Source organism: Zonotrichia albicollis, chromosome 16 (assembly GCF_047830755.1).
Source record: "Zonotrichia albicollis isolate bZonAlb1 chromosome 16, bZonAlb1.hap1, whole genome shotgun sequence".
NCBI lineage: Eukaryota > Metazoa > Chordata > Aves > Passeriformes > Passerellidae > Zonotrichia > Zonotrichia albicollis.
Genome location: NC_133834.1, coordinates 14,060,710 through 14,079,764, shown reverse-complemented (window position 1 = coordinate 14,079,764; position 19,055 = coordinate 14,060,710). Strand labels below are relative to the sequence as shown.

The 19,055-nt window shown below is 45.6% G+C and overlaps 1 protein-coding gene across 2 annotated transcripts in view; it reads left to right on the top strand.

The window, feature by feature from the left end:
- Positions 1 to 19,055, top strand: part of ADCY9 (adenylate cyclase 9) — a 91,883-nt gene that overhangs the window by 59,821 nt on the left and 13,007 nt on the right. For both annotated transcript variants that reach the window (XM_005492113.4, XM_005492114.4), the window contains 4 exons: positions 3,195 to 3,297; positions 6,744 to 6,952; positions 13,348 to 13,507; positions 16,385 to 16,533. In XM_005492113.4, coding sequence (XP_005492170.2) covers positions 3,195 to 3,297; positions 6,744 to 6,952; positions 13,348 to 13,507; positions 16,385 to 16,533 — 621 coding nt within the window. The remainder of the gene's footprint in view (positions 1 to 3,194; positions 3,298 to 6,743; positions 6,953 to 13,347; positions 13,508 to 16,384; positions 16,534 to 19,055) is intronic.

The window sequence follows — 19,055 nt, the reverse complement described above, 5'->3', positions numbered from 1 at the left end:
ATTTGGAAGAAGGAGTACCATGATTTGAGATCAGTCAAAGCCTGGCTTTTTTTTGGTCCAAATTAAATATCATCATTACCATATTAAGTGGGCCATTTCTTGTTGCCAGGGAAACTTCTCTGCTGAGTTCAGTTCATGTAAACATAACTTTCCAAAAATAATCTTCTGATTAATTAGATCTATGCAAAATGCTTTAAGCCTACCAGTTTACACTGATTTTTTCAACATTTCTCAATGAGAAATGATATGGAATAAGGCATTTTAAAAATGTTCTTGGTCCCCTTTAGTAAAACATAATGTTAGTCTTGATGAATCCAGTATCTGTGAGGATTTTTGAATTTGAGGTGTCTCAAGGAGGGACCAAAATTTCCTCATGGTCATTTTACAGAAATCTCAATTTTCACTGAGTTCTGCTGTGTTGGTTTGATGCTGTTGCAAAGCCAAGTGATCTTCCCTGAGCGCTGAGCAGTGATTTCCACTTGGATATAAATTCTTGTTAACAGAAAATACTGAACCCAGATATGGTGATAAATTACATTAATTAATGCCACAGGCTTCCTGCAGAGCTGGGAAGGGTTAAACCTCTCCTGGGGGATTCAGGAGCCTGTGGCTGCATTGGGAATCTGCCTGGGGCTAACTGGGAGGAAATGCTGGACACTGGGGGTGTTGAGCTCAGCTCTGAGCCTGAGAGGTTTTGGCATGCCAGGATTTCACCTTGGAGCTGATACCTGGGCACAATTCCAATGTTCTTTAAAAATAATATTAATAAAGACAGTATTAGTGTGGCATGTTTGTATTAGTACATTACAAAAGAGTCCTTTTGTGAAAGTTACCAGTTCTTACAACTTGATTCTCTATATTTGACAAACAGTGAATACTTCCAGCTTCAAGTCTGGCTTTACTTCTATAAAAATCCTGTTCTTTGTTCATTGTAACCTGCACATTATTGTGCTTTTGAAAAGAAAACTGTAATGTGAGATTTAGAATGTTTGAATTTAATTTCACTGGGAATATCCTCAAAGGATTCTTGCTTTGAGGATTTTTGTTTCCAACAAAAATTAGGTATTTCTTAGATTATAGAAGATATATGAACCTTCTGAAGTACATGAAGCAAGTACTGGGATGCTGCTCAGGGCACTGCTACAATGATCTCTTCAGACTCCAGAGCAGAATCTCAGGGATGTCTGAAGCTCTCCCAGAACTGGGTTCTGTGCACCCTTCATCCCCTCCTTGGGGCAGTTTCTTGTTGAAATAGTTTTTTATTATTTTATAATTTGTTCATTTCTTTCATTTCCCACTTCCCAGTCTTGCTTGATGTGGGGAACACCCTGTGCTGGGAGGCAGAGGCCTCCTGGGAAACAGATTCTGTACTTGACTGTGTCATCAAGTGGGCTCTGCCTTTTGGAGGCAGAATGAGCTGACAGGGAGCTGAGGCCTCATGAGTGCTGCCTTCCCCTGGCTCCATCGTGTTCCACCTCCTGTTTCGTGCTGCACTGTGGAGCTGGACTGATCCTCCTACACCCTCACCAGCACAGCAGCACCAGCACCACCTCCCCTGAGCTTCCCTGCAGCAAAAAAGGGGATTCAGCAGTATTTAAAAAAATAACAACCCAAAAGCTTTCAAAAATTTCATTATTGATGCTCTTAGAAATGTCTAAGACAGGTGAGGAATGAAGACAAGAATGAAGGAGAGAGGGGTGACTCAGGTGAGGGTATCCTGATATTTTTAATGCGTTGGCCAAAGCCAGAATGTTTAAAGGTTACCAAGTATTGGCCTTATTCATGCTTAGACTCCTTTGTCTTCTCTAGCATCAGTCTAGGAATGTGTGTTTGGTTGATCTTGCATCTCAGTTTAAAAAAAAAAAGCTTCCCACATGCCATCTTGTGCTGGGAGCTTCCAAGAAAACCTCTTAGGCAAGAACTCCATAAAAATAAACAGAGAATAACCCCAAAACCAAACTCCCTTAAAAAGAGAATTCAGGCACAGACAAGCTCTGTAGGATCTTTCTTTCAGCTTCTTCATCTGCTTGGAATTTGACCTCATGTGCATCTCTGGTTTTTGCTCAGTCACCAGCTTGGAAATTGCCCACTGTGTCTGTGGCTCTGGTGCTGCAGCTGCCAGGGTGGGAATAGGAGCCTTGGATTCAGAGGGATTTTAGAAACAATTCCCTGTAAATAACACATGGAATCAGCTGCTTGGAAATGAGAGGAGGCTCCCAGGCAGGGAGGAGTGTGTGTGGAAGCTGCTCAGAGCAGGGGACAGGCACAGCAGTGCCACAAGCAGGTGCGACCCTGGGCACAAAGCACTCGGTGCTCTCCCGTCCCTTCAGCTCCCTGGGCCCTGCTCAGGAGACAAAAGACTGGCAGAAATGCCATCAGGAAACTTCATTCATAAACCTCATACTGTAAAACTCAGCTTCTTCCAGAGGATGGGGAATAAACCTGACTTCCAATGATTGAAGTCTCTTTTATGTTGTTGTGGGATTTTGTCACCTTCTGTAGAAAAGATGAAGGTGAAGGAGGGCATAAACACCCTCTGGTGGCTGCTGCCTCTGGGTGCCTTAGCCCTGATGTCATTAGTTGTCACTGCCTTTGTTGATGGTGCTGCTCATTCCAAATCTCCCAGTTCAGAAGTAAATCTCAGCTCTCCATCTCTTCTCTGCAGCCCAGATCATTAAGGGAGTGTTCCCAGTTGAGTTACTGAGTTATTTTAGTGTCTGAAATAACAAGAAACTGCTGTTTTCTAAAATGGGCAATGGGGTTTTTTTTCCCCCATAACAATTTGTCACCTTTGTCATCCTTGGCTTGCTTTGAGCCATAGAATTCCACCCAAGACACAAATATCCCACAGCCACGTGGCTCCAGAGGTTGTGTGTCTGCAGCAGCAATTAACCTTTACTATTTGCTGGCTTATGTTACAATTATCTGTACTCATCAGTTAGATCTGTTAAATTTCTGGAAGGACTTGTTAGACTCTTCCTGGAAATATAAAAGTTTGCTTTTTTTGTGGAATATTTCCTTTCACTGAGCAAGTGATGTGGGTAAGAGGATACTTTGGTGATCAAGAAAGAAGAAAAACCACAGGAACTTCAAAGCCAAGTGCCAGCATCCCTGGAAACAGCAGCTGCAGTCTGGGGGGGGCTGAAGGAGGTGCAGCTGAACAAACTGATGTTGATTTTGTCCTTTCTCTTCAGCCTCATGAAAGATTACTTCTTTAAACCACCTATTAACAAGCTGAGCCTCAACTTCTTGGATCAGGATTTGGAGATGTCCTACAGGACGAGCTACCAGGAGGAGGTGTGTTTCTGCTGGCCTTGGTTTCTGTCTGTGATCTGTCTGAGCCACTGTCTATCTTGGGGTTTTTAACACATTTTGTTGCAGTTGTTTCATGAGAAGGGTTGTGAAATGTCAAATGTGATTTGCTGCTTGATATTGCTGCCTCTGTAAAGAGTCTCCTTTCAGTTAATTATAGAAATGTGGAATGGTTGGGGTTGGAAAGGACCATAAACTGATCCAGTGCCACCCCTGCCATGGCAGGGACACCTCCCACTGTCCCAGGCTGCTCCCAGCCCTGCCCAGCCTGGCCTTGGGCACTGCCAGGGATCCAGGGTGGGCACCCTGTGCCAGGGCCTGCCCACCCTCACAGGGAACAATTCCCAGTTCCCAATATCCCATCCATCCCTGCCCTCTGGCAGTGGGAGCCATTCCCTGGGTCCTGTTACCCCAGGCCATCATCCAAAGTCCTTTTCCAGCTCTCCTGGAGCCCCTTTAGGCACTGGAAGAGCTCTGAGCTGCCCCTGGAGCCTTCTCCAGGCTGAACACCCCCAGCATTCCAAGCCTGACATCAGAGCAGAGGAGCTCCAGCCCTTGGAGCATCTTTTGCCATGCCCTAGTCCAGTGTTTGGGCTGGAAATCTGAGGTACACTGATTATCTCCAGGTTAATGTTCCAAGTCTTTAGGGTGGCCAGAGAACCATGCTGAGATGGTAAGGACCAATTGCTGCTTGTCTTCTCATCAAATATTCTAACTTTGAGAATGGTAACTTGGAATTTGATTCTTGTTTAGTCACAGTTTCATGGTTATCCCTGTGGAATCCAAACCTGTGCTGAATTCAAAGGTCCTATTTCCATAACACTGGAATTGTAGGGAGCAGTAAATTGTAAGGAACTTGGTGTTTTCTTCAGGATTCTGCACTGAGTCTAAAAACTCCTTCATTCCCCTGGGGGCTTATAATATCACAGGCTTTCCACAGCACTGGATTTTCCTGCCTGACTGATAGGAACTGGCAGGATAGTTTAAATTCACCTAAAGTGACATTAGGTGTCAGTTAGAACTGAGGCTGCATTTCCACCAGCAGCTGCAAATTTGCTGCCAAGAAAAGGCAAATGCTCTGCCCTCCTTGCTCCTCCTCCTCCTCCTCCCTGCTCCTTCTGATGGCTCTGGTGCTTCTCTGCCTTCCCTGCTGTGAGCGCTTCATTTCCAGGCCTAGCATGAAATATTCATGGTTTGTTTTTCTCTTTGGGGGCTCTTTTTATTTTCTGTTTGGGGCTCTTTCTCTTTGCATCTGGGGCTGTTTTGTGCTGGGTGGAAGCAGCAGCAGCTCTGGAGGGGTTGGCAAGGGCCCGAGGCAGCCCAGATAAACGTCCGGCAGCAGGAAGGGGAGTGGGCCCTTCCCTTCCAGCAGCATGAGCTGCTCCTTTGGGTGATCCCTCTGCACAACTGCAGCAGGAGAAAGCAGGAGTGGCTTTCTTTTCTTCCCAGTGTGTCCTGCATCTGAGGGCAGCACAATTTCTGCTTCTGCTGTTTGTTGTTTTCAGTTCTGGGCAGTGTTGTCACATTCTCCTTAGCAATATTTGCTTGTTTTCCAACACTTCCAGGTGACGCCTCACTTAATTTATTGTATTTTAGCAAAGGAAAGCCCAGTTGTGCTGCAATTCAGTCTCTTCACTTCGGTGAGCTCCATGCTCATCCTGTAATTTAGTTTCATCTCTCTGCATAAAGTTCCTGTAGCAATGACAGGGAGAAACTTCCTGTGGGATGCAGCCTGCAAAATTTGCAAACTTTACTATTTTCTATTGTAAAGAAAATTGTAAAGTTTGCAAAGTTTTACTGTTTTCTTTTGTAAAGAAAATAGTAAATCAAGTGGTTTCCAGTGGAAAGATGGGCAAGAGAAGCAAAGCAGAGATACTAAAGCTTATACAGATAGACCTATTAATGTAGCTATGTAGGAAATTCCTAGAAAGAGCAGAAATGTGGCCTGTGCATTTTGTTAGTGGCAAGCTAATAATTTGAAAATTATTGCATAAATATCCTTGAAAGTGGGCATTTTCACTCTCTAATAGCAACTCTGCATCATTGGGGCAAAAACTTGTTAAATCTTTTATGTTAGCAGAGTTCTGGTTCAAGACAACAATGAAACCTTATTTTTTCTTTCTCTCTCTGCATCACTGGGGCAAAAACCTGTTAAAGCTTTTATGTTAGCAGAGTCCTGGTTCAAAACAACGATGAAATCTTTTGGAGAGTGAAAAGATTTGACAACAGTCCAGGTTCTCTAATGGCCTGACAGTCAGTGCTGCTGAAAGTGACTCCAGCCCCCCTGAATTCACCTCTGGTTATGCAGTGCCAGCTGCAGGCTCAGGCTGTGATCCCTCTCTGGAATCAGCTCTGCTTCCCCAGAGCCTTCATCTGCTCTCATTTGGAAATGAAGGCACCACTTAGCACTGCTGGAGCATCTCTGGCTCTGTCACTGGGGACACAGCGCTGCTTCCCTTAATTCTATTGATGCCACTTGGTGTGCATGAACAGGATTCTGCCACCCCTCAAGTTAAAAGGTCATTTTGGCACTGAAGTGATGCTGGCTGGATTTGTTAGGTTGCAGAGAGGTACAAATGAGGAACAAGTTGGTTTCCCAGTATTGCTGAGCACAGGAAGTGATCTGAGGAACAAAAGAAACTTCCAAATTAAACCGGATTCCTCCAACTGGGCTCCATCATGGTGACATTGATAACATAATTTCTGGTTTTCTTTGGAGCTTGCTTTCTAAACTTGGGCAGATACAAACACTCCTAGGACTGGGCTCACCTTCATAAGCCAGGATGGAGCTCATGATCTGGTTTTCAGCAGGACTGGCCATGGTAGCACAAAGCACAGCTGCACAAGCACTGGGCCAGGCCAGGATGGGATGGGGATGTGGGGTGAGGGGTTATGGAAGAGCAGGACTGGGTTTCCCGGGCTCTGGTCAGTTTGGATTACACAGCTTTTAATCTGGTCTGAAAGGGAGATGTGAATTCTGCCACAGCAGTTGTGTCTGTGGAGTGGTGTTAGGAGGGTTTTTTTTAAGGTTAAAAAGGTTATAGTAAAGTCTGTTCTTATTTTAAATTAAAAGAATAAAATAAAATATCCCATAACCTATCTTCTACTTATTATATTTATGTTTCTTTGCACAGAATATTCATTTTTTGTGTTGTTTGATTTCTATATCATAATAGTGTGTAAAAATCACCCCAGACCTGGGGGTTGTGCCACCAATACTTCTTCTCGACATGGTCTGCTCAGGGAGCTGTGTCACCATCAAACCACCTCTTCTGCTGCTTGTTTCCAACCAGTGCTTACACTGGATTAATGAAGTGGCCAAAATTTCCTCATCCCTTCATTTGTTAGGGTCTGCTGTTCATCCAATTGAATTCAACAAAATAACATTTATTCCTTTCCATCCCTTCCCTCAATCCCTGTGCTCCACACAGGTTATAAGGAATGCTCCAGTGAAGACATTTGCCAGTGCCACCTTCAGCTCTCTGCTGGACGTGTTCCTGTCCACCACAGTCTTCCTCATCCTCTCCATCACGTGTTTCCTGAGGCACGGCATGGTGGCAGCCCCGCCGCCGCCCGCCGCCGTCGCCGTGTTCGTCATCGCCATCCTGCTGGAAGTGCTGTCCCTTGTCGTGTCCATCAGGTAAGGACAGAGAGCAGGGCTCTGCACTGCTGCCTGGCTCAGGGACATTCTGTTTGACAGCATCCCAGGAGCTGGTTGGGATGGGCTGGAAGAGCAGAGGCAGAGCAGCCAAGGCTCACAGCACAGGCTGGGCAGGGAGAGCTCTGCCTGCAGGAATTGCAGCAGGATTGGGATTCTGATAGAGTTCACACAGGGAGATGGAATCTGCACCCCATCCCTGCCCCTCTGACTGTTCCTTGGGGTGCCACGTGCCATTATATGTCTTCTCACAGCACTGTCAGAATTCAAACAGAAAATTTTGATCTCTTGTTCCAGGGCTTGCAAGGGTTCCTCAGGGGTGAAGAGATAGACAAGAATCTTGATCTCATGATCAGAAGGCTGGATTTATTATTTTATGATATATTTTACATTATGACTATGCTAATAGGAATAGAGAGAAAAGTTCAGAAGCTGCTATGCTAAGAATAGAATGGGAATGAATAAAGAAGGGAGCTCTGTCTGATTCTGTCCCAGAGAGAGCTTGGTCTTTGATTGGCCATTAATTGTAAATATGGAACATGGGCCAATCACAGATGCACCTGTTGCATTCCACAGCAGCAGATAACCATTGTTTACATTCTCTTTCTGGGGCCTCAGCCTTCCAGAAGAGGGAAAAATCCTAAAGAAAGGATTTTTCACAAAAGATGTCTGTGACAATCTCTCCTGCAAACAAATCCACCCAAAAAACTGCTCCTTTAAACTCCACCATAAAAGTGCAGAGTTCTGGGGTTAAAACTGACACCCTGTGTCAGAGGGTGTCAGTTTTTGCAATGCTGCCCTCAAAGAAGGAAAGAAGAGAAATTGTTAAAGGCACATTGTATCTGCCCAGAATTATTTTTTTTTTAAGTTTCATGGGTTAACATTGAGATAGTTCATGTTTTCTGTGTCTGGCATGTAAGAAGAGTCCAGTGGGAAGGGAAAGGGGCACTGCTCTGTCTCTGCAGAAGGGGTGGCACTTGGCAAGGCTGTGCTCAGAGGTGCCAGCCCCACTCCTGAGCCCTCGTCCTGCCCCTCAGCCTCTCCTGTGCCCTCAGCACACTTGGCTGCAGGTGCCAGCATTTCAACAGCAGCTCCTCTTTCCCCATTTGTGCCCAGTCCCCCCAGTGCTGGGCTGTTCTGGGCTTCCAGGACACTGCTGGGGTGACTCCTCCAGCCCAGGGTTACTCACACACTCAGAGCCCTTTGCTCAGGGCAGCTCCTGCTCTCCTGGGTGTAACCTGTCATTAACCCAGGGATCAACCTGGGAATGAGCTGATTGTGTGTCTGGGCCTGTGGGAGCCCCTTCACTGTGCCCTGCTCATCCTGGTGTTCCCTGCCCTTCCCTGGCACAGGGATAAGGGAGGGGTGTGCAGATGGGTGTCCTCTCCTGGAGTTCTGCACATCTGTCAGGAAGGTGTCAGTCAAAATGCTTTTGTAATTATGAGCTGGAAGCAATTTCTGCTGCTGTTTCAAAAGAAACCAAAGATTGCAGTTTGCACTCTCATTTTGGCTTTGCAGGGTTGAGGTTTAAAAATACTGAATTGATGTTTTAGTCACTGAAGGAATTTGTACTTCACTGGGCATACAAATGTGTGCAAGTGGATTTACATCAAAGCTGGCATGTGGAGTGGAGAGAAGCCATCTATGAAATGCTTTAAAGATAGCATTTCTTAGCAGGTGTGTTTGGCTGTTGCAATTTGAATAGTTCTTAAAAAATCTAGAAATTCAGAGAGTTAGAAGCTGTACTGGGAGATGGTTGAACTGCTAGAGTTGTCATTCTAAACTGTGGTAATATTGGTGTGTCCTCTCTCTTGCATCAGAAATGCATTTTCCCCTTTGCAGAAGATTCTGTGCTCTGGTTTGGGTGGGGCAGAAGTTGAATTTCAGGCAGTTTTCAGGCAGCTCTTTCAGGTGCTCTGGGTTTGGTGGCCATGAATTGTTCAGATGGGAACAGCTCAGCCACTGCTTTCCAGAAGTGCTGCTTTCTGCTGTCCAGGTGTATTTGCAGAAGATTTGTGTTCACTTGCTGTACAGGTGAATTCTTACTTCATTTTAGTGTTTTTCAATTTGTTGTTTTCCCCACAGGACATTGCTTTTGCCTTATTTTGTACATTTATAAAAATTATTGCTATAACATTAGAAATATTTATAGGTAGATACATAAGGTTTTATTGCTCTGTAATTGGTGGTTTATGGGTTCCTTAAGGAGAAGAAAAATTGTTGTTTTCAGTCTGTATAGAGTTGGCAAAGTGGTTTTGTGTGTGAGTGGCTGTGCAGGGGTTTGGCTTCCCTGCAGCTCTGTGCTGTCAGCCTGACCTGTGATCTCCAAACCCTTCAAACTCTCCTGGTTACCCTGGGAACCAGCAGTGGCTGGATGGGACAGGTGACCTCTGCCTTTCCCTGTCCTCTCCTTCAAACCAGCAGGGATGGTTTGGATTTTTATTCTGTATTTGCTTTATAGTAAATACCCGAAATGCACTTCTGGGCCAGCCCAGTCTCCGTAACCTGAGGCACACACTTTGTCAGGGAGGTGAAAATCATCTTTTTCCTCTTCAAATCCTCTTCCAAGTGAGGACTGCTCCCTCTGACCACTCATTATGCACAGAAACAGTGCAGAACTTCCTGTGCAGAAATGTCATCCCAAATGACAATCACAGAATACCACTGAGATATCTTTGGGGAGGAGACTGGACTACAATGCTGGGCACACTCCCAGAATTTCAGGAAAAGGGATTATTTTAAGACCAGAAAATCCTTGCCTAAGTTTCACATTGTATTTTCATTATCACGATGCTAAACACCCTGCCTTTAAATCAGCTAAATTGTCATTAAATAATTAAATCCAGGGCTCAGCCTAGCAAGGGCTCCCCTGGCTCAGCCCAGCTGTGGGAGGGGAAGGCACAGCACTGGCACAGCCCGGGCAGTGGAAACACCTTAAAATTGAATTCTGCAGCAGCACAAGTCCTCATGGAGCAAAGCTTACGAGGGAGAAGGATGTTTTGATTCCTCTGAAGTGTCTGATAATAAATTATTGGAGTACCTATAGATGAGCATCCCACTGTTAGCACAAGAGCCACTCGAAAATTAATTGTATAAAGCTGCAGGCAAAAATTGGTGCTTCATTTGTGAGCACGTGGAAGATGTCATCTCCTCTGTGAATGTTCTCTGAAGAATGTCCTTCTGCCCTCTTGAAATGCAGCTACTTTGACGAGCTCAACTGAAGTGTAACAGATCCTAAAGTTCTGGTATTTAAAAAAACCCCGTTGTCATTGAATGTACAACGATGGGTGAGATTCCACTTGGGAGTCTGAGGAGTGGCTCTGCGGGAATAGAGATTAGAGATTCTGCCCAGCAGCTGCCCAATATTTAGTGTAAATCTAGAAGTTTTGTTCACTAGATAATTTTGATATGTTACCCTCGAGTAAAACTGCTTATAAATAAGTTTATTTACAAGAAATGTGTTGCTTTTGATAGCGTGCTTCAGTGAGGGGTGGAAGGCAGAAGAGTGGGTGTTTAGCCCTATTCAAGAGAGTCAACTTTCAGTTAATTCATGAATTTAAAAGGACCTTTCTAGACAGCAAAAGAGAATCCTGTGGATGAAGAAAGCAAGTGCAACAGCAGAGGGGAAGCTGTGCTGTTACCTGACCGAAGAACTGCTTTATTCCTGATGCTTCACCTTCCCAGCCTTGCTGAGGTGCCACCCCTGTCTCTCCTGTGGCCAGCGTTGGATCTTCCTGAATTCCTCATGACCAGGAGCAGAAATTGCTCTCTGCCCCTGGAGCCTAATGAAGCAGATCTGTTAACACGTCTGATACAGAGTATTGATGCTGAGGAAAACAATGGAGTCTGTTTGCCTTTATTTATTTCTAACATCTGGTATTTAATATCCCACCAAATTGCTGCTATGCCAAAAGCTTTTGATTTGAACTCTGGGAATTGATTTTAAACTGCCAGTAAATACAAAAATGATGGTAACAGTCTCCATTAGCCATTAATCATTTATGTCAAAGTTACTAATTTGAACTCCAGCTTGTGTAAACAGCTCAGATGCTTTAGCATTTAAGCCCTGTTGAGCTGCCCACTGACACTGCATTATTTACTGATACTGCCCTGTAGCCATTAAATCTGTCTGCAGCTCTCACTGCTGTCTGGATTTAATGCACCCCTGACTTCCTGTGCTGGGAGCATTGGGCTGGATTCACTGCTAAGGAGGAGAATTCCATCCCGTAATTCCAGAGTGCAGAGCCCCACGCTAAATCCATCCCAAAAAATGAGTGCACGAAGGTGAAGATTGGCAGGAGAAAGGTGGCATTGCCCTGGAGTCTGCACCTGCCTGAATAAAGCAGAGTCCTCCTGGCAGGATTAACCCCTGGGGTTCACCCCTGGATTTGTTGCTATGGTTCCCACAGGAGTTTGTCCTGGCATGGAGGCTTGGCAGGAAGGGAGATGCCAACCCTGGAGTCCCTGGTGTGTGGGCTGGGGTGAGAGACGCGGGCTGGGCGTGTGCCACAGGGGCTGTGCCAGCCTCGATGGGAGCGTGGGCACAGGTGGCACTGCTGCCTCACAGGGAGCCTGGGCTGGCATCCCTTCCCTTCCCTTCCCTTCCCTTCCCTTCCCTTCCCTTCCCTTCCCTTCCCTTCCCTTCCCTTCCCTTCCCTTCCCTTCCCTTCCCTTCCCTTCCCTTCCCTTCCCTTCCCTTCCCTTCCCTTCCCTTCCCGGGCTCCCAGCTCAGCCCTGGCACTGCCAATCCCAACCATCGGTGCTGGAGGATGGGGCTTCATTTCAGAGGTGTTGCTGGGTGGTGATTTCAGACCTGGGCACAGGAACAGTTCTGACACTCTGTACCCCTTCAGAAACCCCAGTTCATACTCTAGAGACCCTTTTTAAACATCTTTTATATCCAGTTTTGAAATTTCAGTGCTTTGCTGGAAATTCTGTTTTCCAGTGGAGCACAGTTAGAATTTTTGGCGTGAGTGGAAGTTCATTAAACCTGCAAATCTGTGAGCACCCTCTCGTGGGCTCCGGATGAATTACAGTGTATTCCATCCTCCCAAATTCCTCATTTCCCATGAATTTAACTATAATTTACAGATTTTAACACATGCAATTAGAGAAGAGTTCTTTATGCTGCACAAAATACTTTTGATTGCAATTCACAGAATTCCAGACTGGAGAATTAAAGTCTCATTCACAAACAATTTATATTTAAAGGTGTGGAATGAGTGTCAAACTGGCATATAGAAATTGAAATTTAGCTTGGTTTGTGTCAGGTTTTTATCCCTTATAAAACCTTGTATTTCAGACAACAGGGTTAAAAATTAATGGATATCTTTTCTCTTTTTGGAGATATAGGTGATGTGGGGTAATTTATGTGACTTTGGAGACTGGGAATTTTGTATTTATTGGGTGTTTTGGGGTTTTTTTTTCAGCTGTGAGCATCTCTGGCCATGCAGAAGGTGTGATTCTGTATTGTTTGGGCTCTGTAGTCCAGAATCACCTGCTCAGCCTGAGTCTGATAAATCCACACGTGCCATTAATGACTCTGGGTGCAGCCAACTGTGCTCCACCACCTTTTTACAGCTTCTTAAAAATAATTAAGCACTTGAACAGCAGTTGCACTTTTTCTCAAGTGACTAATGCTGAGCTTTGAGGAGGAAGTTATCCCGAAGATTTATTTCTGTGGATAAATATGAGTTTTCTATGCAATGCCCTTGAGCATTGAGCATCCTTTTCCCTTCCCTTATTCATTTTAGCAATTAGAGCTGCTCTCATTGGAGAAGCATCTCCGGTGAGCCGCTCTCCAGAGCTTTCCCGCTTGGCTCCTTCAGCGTTTCACAGGTTGGGTTTTCTGGTTTTCTGCCGTGGTTTTCTCGGCAGCTGCGGGCGAGAGCGGCTCCTTCCCGCGGGGCGGTGCCAGCCGGGCCGGGCTCTGCCAGCTCGCAGCCCACGCCCCCCTTCCCCTTCCCAATGACAGGGAATGCCGGCAGGATGGCTGCTTCCAACTGGGAGAACTGGTTTGGGTTGCGCTGTGATGGGTGCTGGGGCTGCCCTGCTCCTCAGACGTTCCTGGTGTTATTTTCAGTAGGTTTCACTTGGGAAAGTTTCCCCTCTGCCTGCCTGCTTTATTTATGAATGGAGAGGAGTCTTCTCTCTGCTTAAGCTTCCAAGGAAGTGAAGTTTGGCTTTCAATTTGCTGCCTCTCCTCACTAGAGCAGCCGGGCTGGATTATTCCCTGGCTGTCACCAGCAGGTGCTGTGGCACCTTGGTTGCTCATAGAGCCTCAGGGATAGGTTTGAAGCTCTGTTTTTACAGGTAAATGAGGGTGCAGGGAGATGTGCTGCCATTAATGCCTGGCTCCCTGCTTTCCTGTGTTCCAGGATGGCTTTTTTCCTGGAGGAGGTGATGACTTGCACCAAGCGGCTCCTGGAGGTGATATCTGGCTGGCTGCCCCGACACTTCTTCGGTGCAATCCTGGTTTCCCTCCCAGCTCTTGCAGTTTTTTCACACTTCACCTCTGATTTTGAAACAAATATACATGTAAGTTGTTGAACTCCATTCCCTAAAGTGAGTGTTTGCAGCTACCAAAGCTTGTTGCTTGCCTGCCTTCCTCCACCTCCCTCCTGCTTTACATCTGTTTGATACAGATCCCTTGGAGGGATGGGGCTTTGTGCATGATGGAATTCCTGGTCTGTTATGTAAACACAGCCATGGTGAAAACTCTCTGACAAAAGGGGAGAGGATACCTAGAAATTCCTGCTGCTTGCATACCTTTTTCTCTTAAACCAAGCACTTCTGCAGGATTTTTTTTGAGATAATTCCAGTGGTTTATCCCAGGATTATTGTCCTGGGCTGGATTTGGAGTTTGGAGTCAGAGAAGCTGTATCAGTGAACCTCAACAATGGGAACAGGATTAGTGGGGGGTGTTTTGGCTTTGCAGAGTGAGATGAAGGAACTCAAAGGAGAGAGCACTTGGTACCTAGGAATGGCCATTGCAGGGGTTGTGGGAATGGTTAAAGGAATGCAATAACTGCCTTCTGAAAAGGAAGGGAAAGAAATTGGAATGTTTAACCCAGACACAGAGATCCATAGGGAATTTGGTGTCTCTGTTATTAAAAGCACTCAGAAGGGGAGAACAAGGGGTTAAACATTCATGGAATCACAGAATGGTTTGGGTTGGAAGGCACCTCTTGTTCCAGCCATGGGCAACAGTGAGGAGGGGGGAGAACAGTTTAATTTAAAAGCCAACTGTAGCATAAAATCAAGGCTTAAAAACTGTGAACAAAATGGCCTCAAGCTGGAGATGAAAGATTGTTTCTCTGCAGGTTTCTCTTAGGCAGCACAGCGTGCAATCCTTCCTTTCCAGGATCCTCAGGGAATTCTGTTTCACAAAGCTTTGCTATTTCAGGGTGTAGGTAATGGCCAGATCCTCTTCACTCTTCCTATCCCAGCTTATTCCTGGCTGCTGGGGGCTGTTTGTTCCATGGGAACATGTGACCACACATTTTTTGGTCCCTGCTGATTTAAACACACATCCCGTGGTTGTCACAGCCACAGCAGGGCGTGGCTGACATTCTGGTCCATCCCATGCTTAAGATCATTCTGCAGTTTCTACCTTTTGGAGCTTTAGGGAAGACATTTTAAGCTGTAAATTGATTTGTTTGTTCATTCAATTTAATGATGGTCTTTCCCCTCCATGATTATCAGTAAATTACCCATAGGAATGTTTTCCTCAAGGGAAGGGAGCTGAAAACCTTCAAATCTCTCAAATCTGTTGATTTTGATACCATCCCATTCATCACCATCCTTGATCATCTCTCCAGATGTTTCAGATAATATCAGAACCACTTTATGAGTGTGTTCTCAACACAGGTCAGGTTGAGTCAAACCACTTGAGGCAGCAGCAGTAAAATGGTGATTTTCATCACCAAACTGAGAATGAACTTTGCTTTTTTTTCCTCTTGCAGGTGCTCCAGAGTCGTGGGGCTGTTGGCTCACTCTCCAAGAGATGTCCCAGCTCAGCTTGTGCTCAGTGTTCCCACACTCATGGAGCTCTAGGAAATGGAGTCAATCTATAGAGGGTCAGGTAAGTCTCCTCCTTTACTATGACATGGTTTTGCAAAGTTTTTTTTTTTATTCATAGCATTTTATACCTTCCCTGGACATAAAATAATTATAAAATGAAAATTAACAAAAATAGCCATGAAAAAAAAAAAAAAAAAAAACTTTCCAAAGCCATGCATCCATAGTAAAATCCAGCACATCCTGACCCTCTATAGGCTGGCTTCATGCTGGGGCATCACTTGGAGTGAGAAGCAGTGCCCTGCCACTTCAGGAGACCTCAAATGGGGGGAAAAAAGTAAGTTTAAGTTATGGGGTTTTTATGGACACTTCTGAAATTCCTTTATCCGTTTTTAAGTCATTAAAAAATCCAACAATTGTTGTTTGTGGTTTAAAAATGGTGAATTATGTAAGGATTTTTCCCATCCTCTGTGTCTGCTCTCAATCACATGCTTGTTTGTTATGCCACAGGACTGCCAGGCTGCAGAGTCTGCACTTCAGCTGCACAGGAACCTAAAGGGAGAGAGAAGGGGAGAGAATGATCATTTCATGCTGTAAAACACAGCACAAAGCTAGACCAGAACTCCTTCATCCAAGTGTGGAGTCTCTAGTTTAGCTTGGATGGTCATGAATATATTTGGGAAACCAAAATTGGCACATCATTGGCACACTTGAGAGTTTTGAGCACTGTGAGGTTGTACTGGGGAAATGAAGGTGCTCTGGGCAGCGCATCTGTCCTGCATTTCCTTTCCTTTATCCAGCAAGCTGTGGACAGGTAAAGGGGTTTTGAGATGAGGAATTTGGAACCTCATATCAATCAAACCTTAATCAAAATGTGAGCTTGTCCATTGGCAGTGACTGCAGCTGCCTTTTGTCACTGGGGCAGATCCTTCCTTCCCTGGACTCAGCTGTCACAGGGCACTGTGGGAACTTCTCTGAGGAGTTTCTGAAAGCAGGCAGGTGGGTGAAGTTGCACTCTGCATTTCCAATGCATTGGAATTTCAATATTCAGTGTAGAGCAAGCAGGATCTAACCCCAGCAGTGGAGAGGAGTTTACCATGAATTTTCACTTTTCTTTTTTTCCCTTTTTGTGAATGAGAAGAGGCACTGAGCTTTGACCAAGGTAAGCTGGAGGCTCTGGAAATTACTGAAATAACTTGGTGTGTGATAAAACCTCCATCCAGGGAAAACAGTGACAAAGCTCCAGTGCTGAAGGTTTTCTTGCTGCTGGAAGGGAAGATCTCCATCTCCACATGGGCTCACTCGCTGTGCCCATCCCCCAGGATGAATTCTCCATGGTGGCTGTGTGGCAGGGCCCTGGGCAGCTGCTAACCCCCCTCTCTCTCTCTGTTGCAGTACACCATGTTCATGTGTTGTGCCATTCTCATCACCATTGTGCAGTACTGTAACTTCTGCCAGCTCAGCTCCTGGATGAGATCCCTGCTGGCAACGGTGGTGGGAGCAGTGCTGCTCATCCTGCTCTACGTGTCCTTGTGCCCCTCCAGGTGAGCCTCACTCCAGGGAGCTCAGCTGGGCTCCTCCCAGGGAAACAAGGGATTTGCTGTCTGCCATGACTTTCTCCAGCATTTCAACTTTAATGATTTTATTTCTTCATTATTTATTTGTTTTCTTGAAGGATTTCAGGGGGTGCCTCTTCTGTGTGACACACTGTGCTTCCTAGGACACAGTTACAGAGCCACAGAATTGCCTTTCACCATTAGTTTGAAAATCTGTTTTATTAAGGAATTTCCCAGGTGTTTTGTGGTGCCAGAGAGCCCAACTGCTCCCCAACACCCCTCTGGATTTATTTTTACCTTAGGATCCACATATTCTTCTTCCACCTCCTTCCTCAATGCATTTTCCAGTGTGGAAGGCAGGTGCTTAGGTTTAATGGGATCTAATAGCCAGTTCCATTCTCAGTTTCCTGCCTTTTCAGAGGACTCTGCAGAACTGTAACCAGAGGAATCAAGATAATGCAGTTTCTGTGCAATAACCTTAAATTTTTCCAGTTTTTCTCTGATAAATTATTTTCTGCAAGGAGAATTTGTTTGCAGTATTCTCCTGCTGTTTTCTTGTCAAGGGGGTCCTTCCAGCCTTCTACTCCTATTGGCAAAATTTTATAATCAGCTTGCACTTCTCAGTGGCTTGAGACCCCACCTTGGGATGGACTCAGCAAGGTCTTCTCCTCAATCAGTCAGTTCCTCTCCTTCAGAGACCTGCTGAATCATAAAGTGAAAAACATGAAAAAAACTCCAAACAAACCACAAAGAATTTACAGATACATATTTTAGTGAGTATTTAGCTTTAATTACCTCTTTCAGTGTCTTCTGTGGTCTCTTTTAATCTTGATCAAATTTATATTTTAAAAAAGGGGAGAATAAAAGTCACCTGTTAGACTTGCTCACATCTGTGATTTGAGGTGGCTGGAAGGGTTGAAGGGAGAAAATCCTGGAAAAAAACATCCTGGAGCTGGAGTCAGTTGACAAATGATTTGTAAATCATAGTGACTACAGAAGAATCCCTATTGAAGTCAGAGGGAGAGCCCCATCTTCCTTGATCAGCATCGACTCCGTTTATTCACTCCATCAGTCACTTTTTATAACAGTGTTAATTCAGTTCATGCATATTGCAAACTCGAGCTCACAACAGGTCAGAGATAACACACCAAACCCTCCTTATGTTTCCAATACCAAGATTTGGGTTCTCAAAATTATTTTTGCTTTCCCAAAACAGCCAAAGATAGAATATCCACTTGTTATGAGTAAGCTGCCTGAGAACTCTGGTATGCAAGGTTCTCAAGGCCTTCATGTTTGTCACTTTTACTTGTAATTAAAAACAACCTGAGAACCTCTGCTGTTTACAGAAACTGGCTGTGAGAACCTGTCCCCCACAGCTGCCTTCCAAGCCATTTCTGAAAAAATCTCCAACAATTCCCGTTTTTTTCTTTTTTGCACAAGGAGGTTGGTATGCTGGGTTCTTCCATGGTTCCACTGACCCCATCCAGAACACCACCAAGAATACAAAGCAAAACAAACAAAAGCATTCAAAAGCACACTCAGTATCTCTATAAGGTCCCCCAGCCATGGTCCGAGCAGTGGCTTTTACCCCAAAGGGTTAAGGCTGTCAGCTGCCCTCCCTCAAATCCCTTTCTTGTCTGTCTGCAGAGGACTTGGACAGGGAGGGAGGGGAGATCTCTCCAGCTGCAGGGCAGGAAGGGAGTGTTTGGCTGTGAAGCCTCCCTGGTCTCCTCATGGGTTTGTCCCATTGGGTTCAGGATCCCCCATCTGTCCCCAGCCCTGAGTGACCCTCTCCCAGTCCCAAAGATTTCTCCCTGTGGTTTTTCCTTTGTGGCACTGGTGCTTTCAGTGGCTCAGCTTCACTGAGAGCCCTGGAATCACAGAACCCTTGAGTTTGGAAAAACCCTCTGAGGCCATCAAACCCAGCTGTCCCCCAGCACTGCCAAGGCCACACTGCCCCCTGTCCCCAAGTGCCACATCCACAGGACTTCTGGATCCCCCAGGGATGGGAACTCCAGCACTGCCCTGGGCAGCTGTGCCAGGACTTTTGCTTAAGACATTTTTTGCCCTGCTATCCATCCAAACCTCCCCTGGCACAACCTGAGGCTGTTTCCTCTTGTGCTGTCCCTTGTTCCCAGGGAGCACAGCCCAAGCCTCTGGCTCCAAACTCACCCCAGGTTTGGTTTTCCAGGGGAATTAGCAGAGAGCAGACCCTCAGTGCCATTTCTTGGCTCCTTGCTTGCTCTTCCCTCATTCCCCAGCAGTTCCTGGGGCTCCTGGCAGAGCCTGGTGAAGGGGCCATGGATGCACTCCTGGACAAGCTCTGGGTTGAGACTTTGTGCAGAGAGAAAGACCCAGAACTGGGCATTTTCCCTGCATTTCAGCTTTATTAATGGCCCTCCCAAAGGTGAGAGGTGGAGACCTTGCTGTTGTGTCAGGTCACAGCATCAGCTCTTGCTGAGTGCTAAAGGGGCTCTGTGAATGGTGAGAAACCCCATTCTCTTAATAAT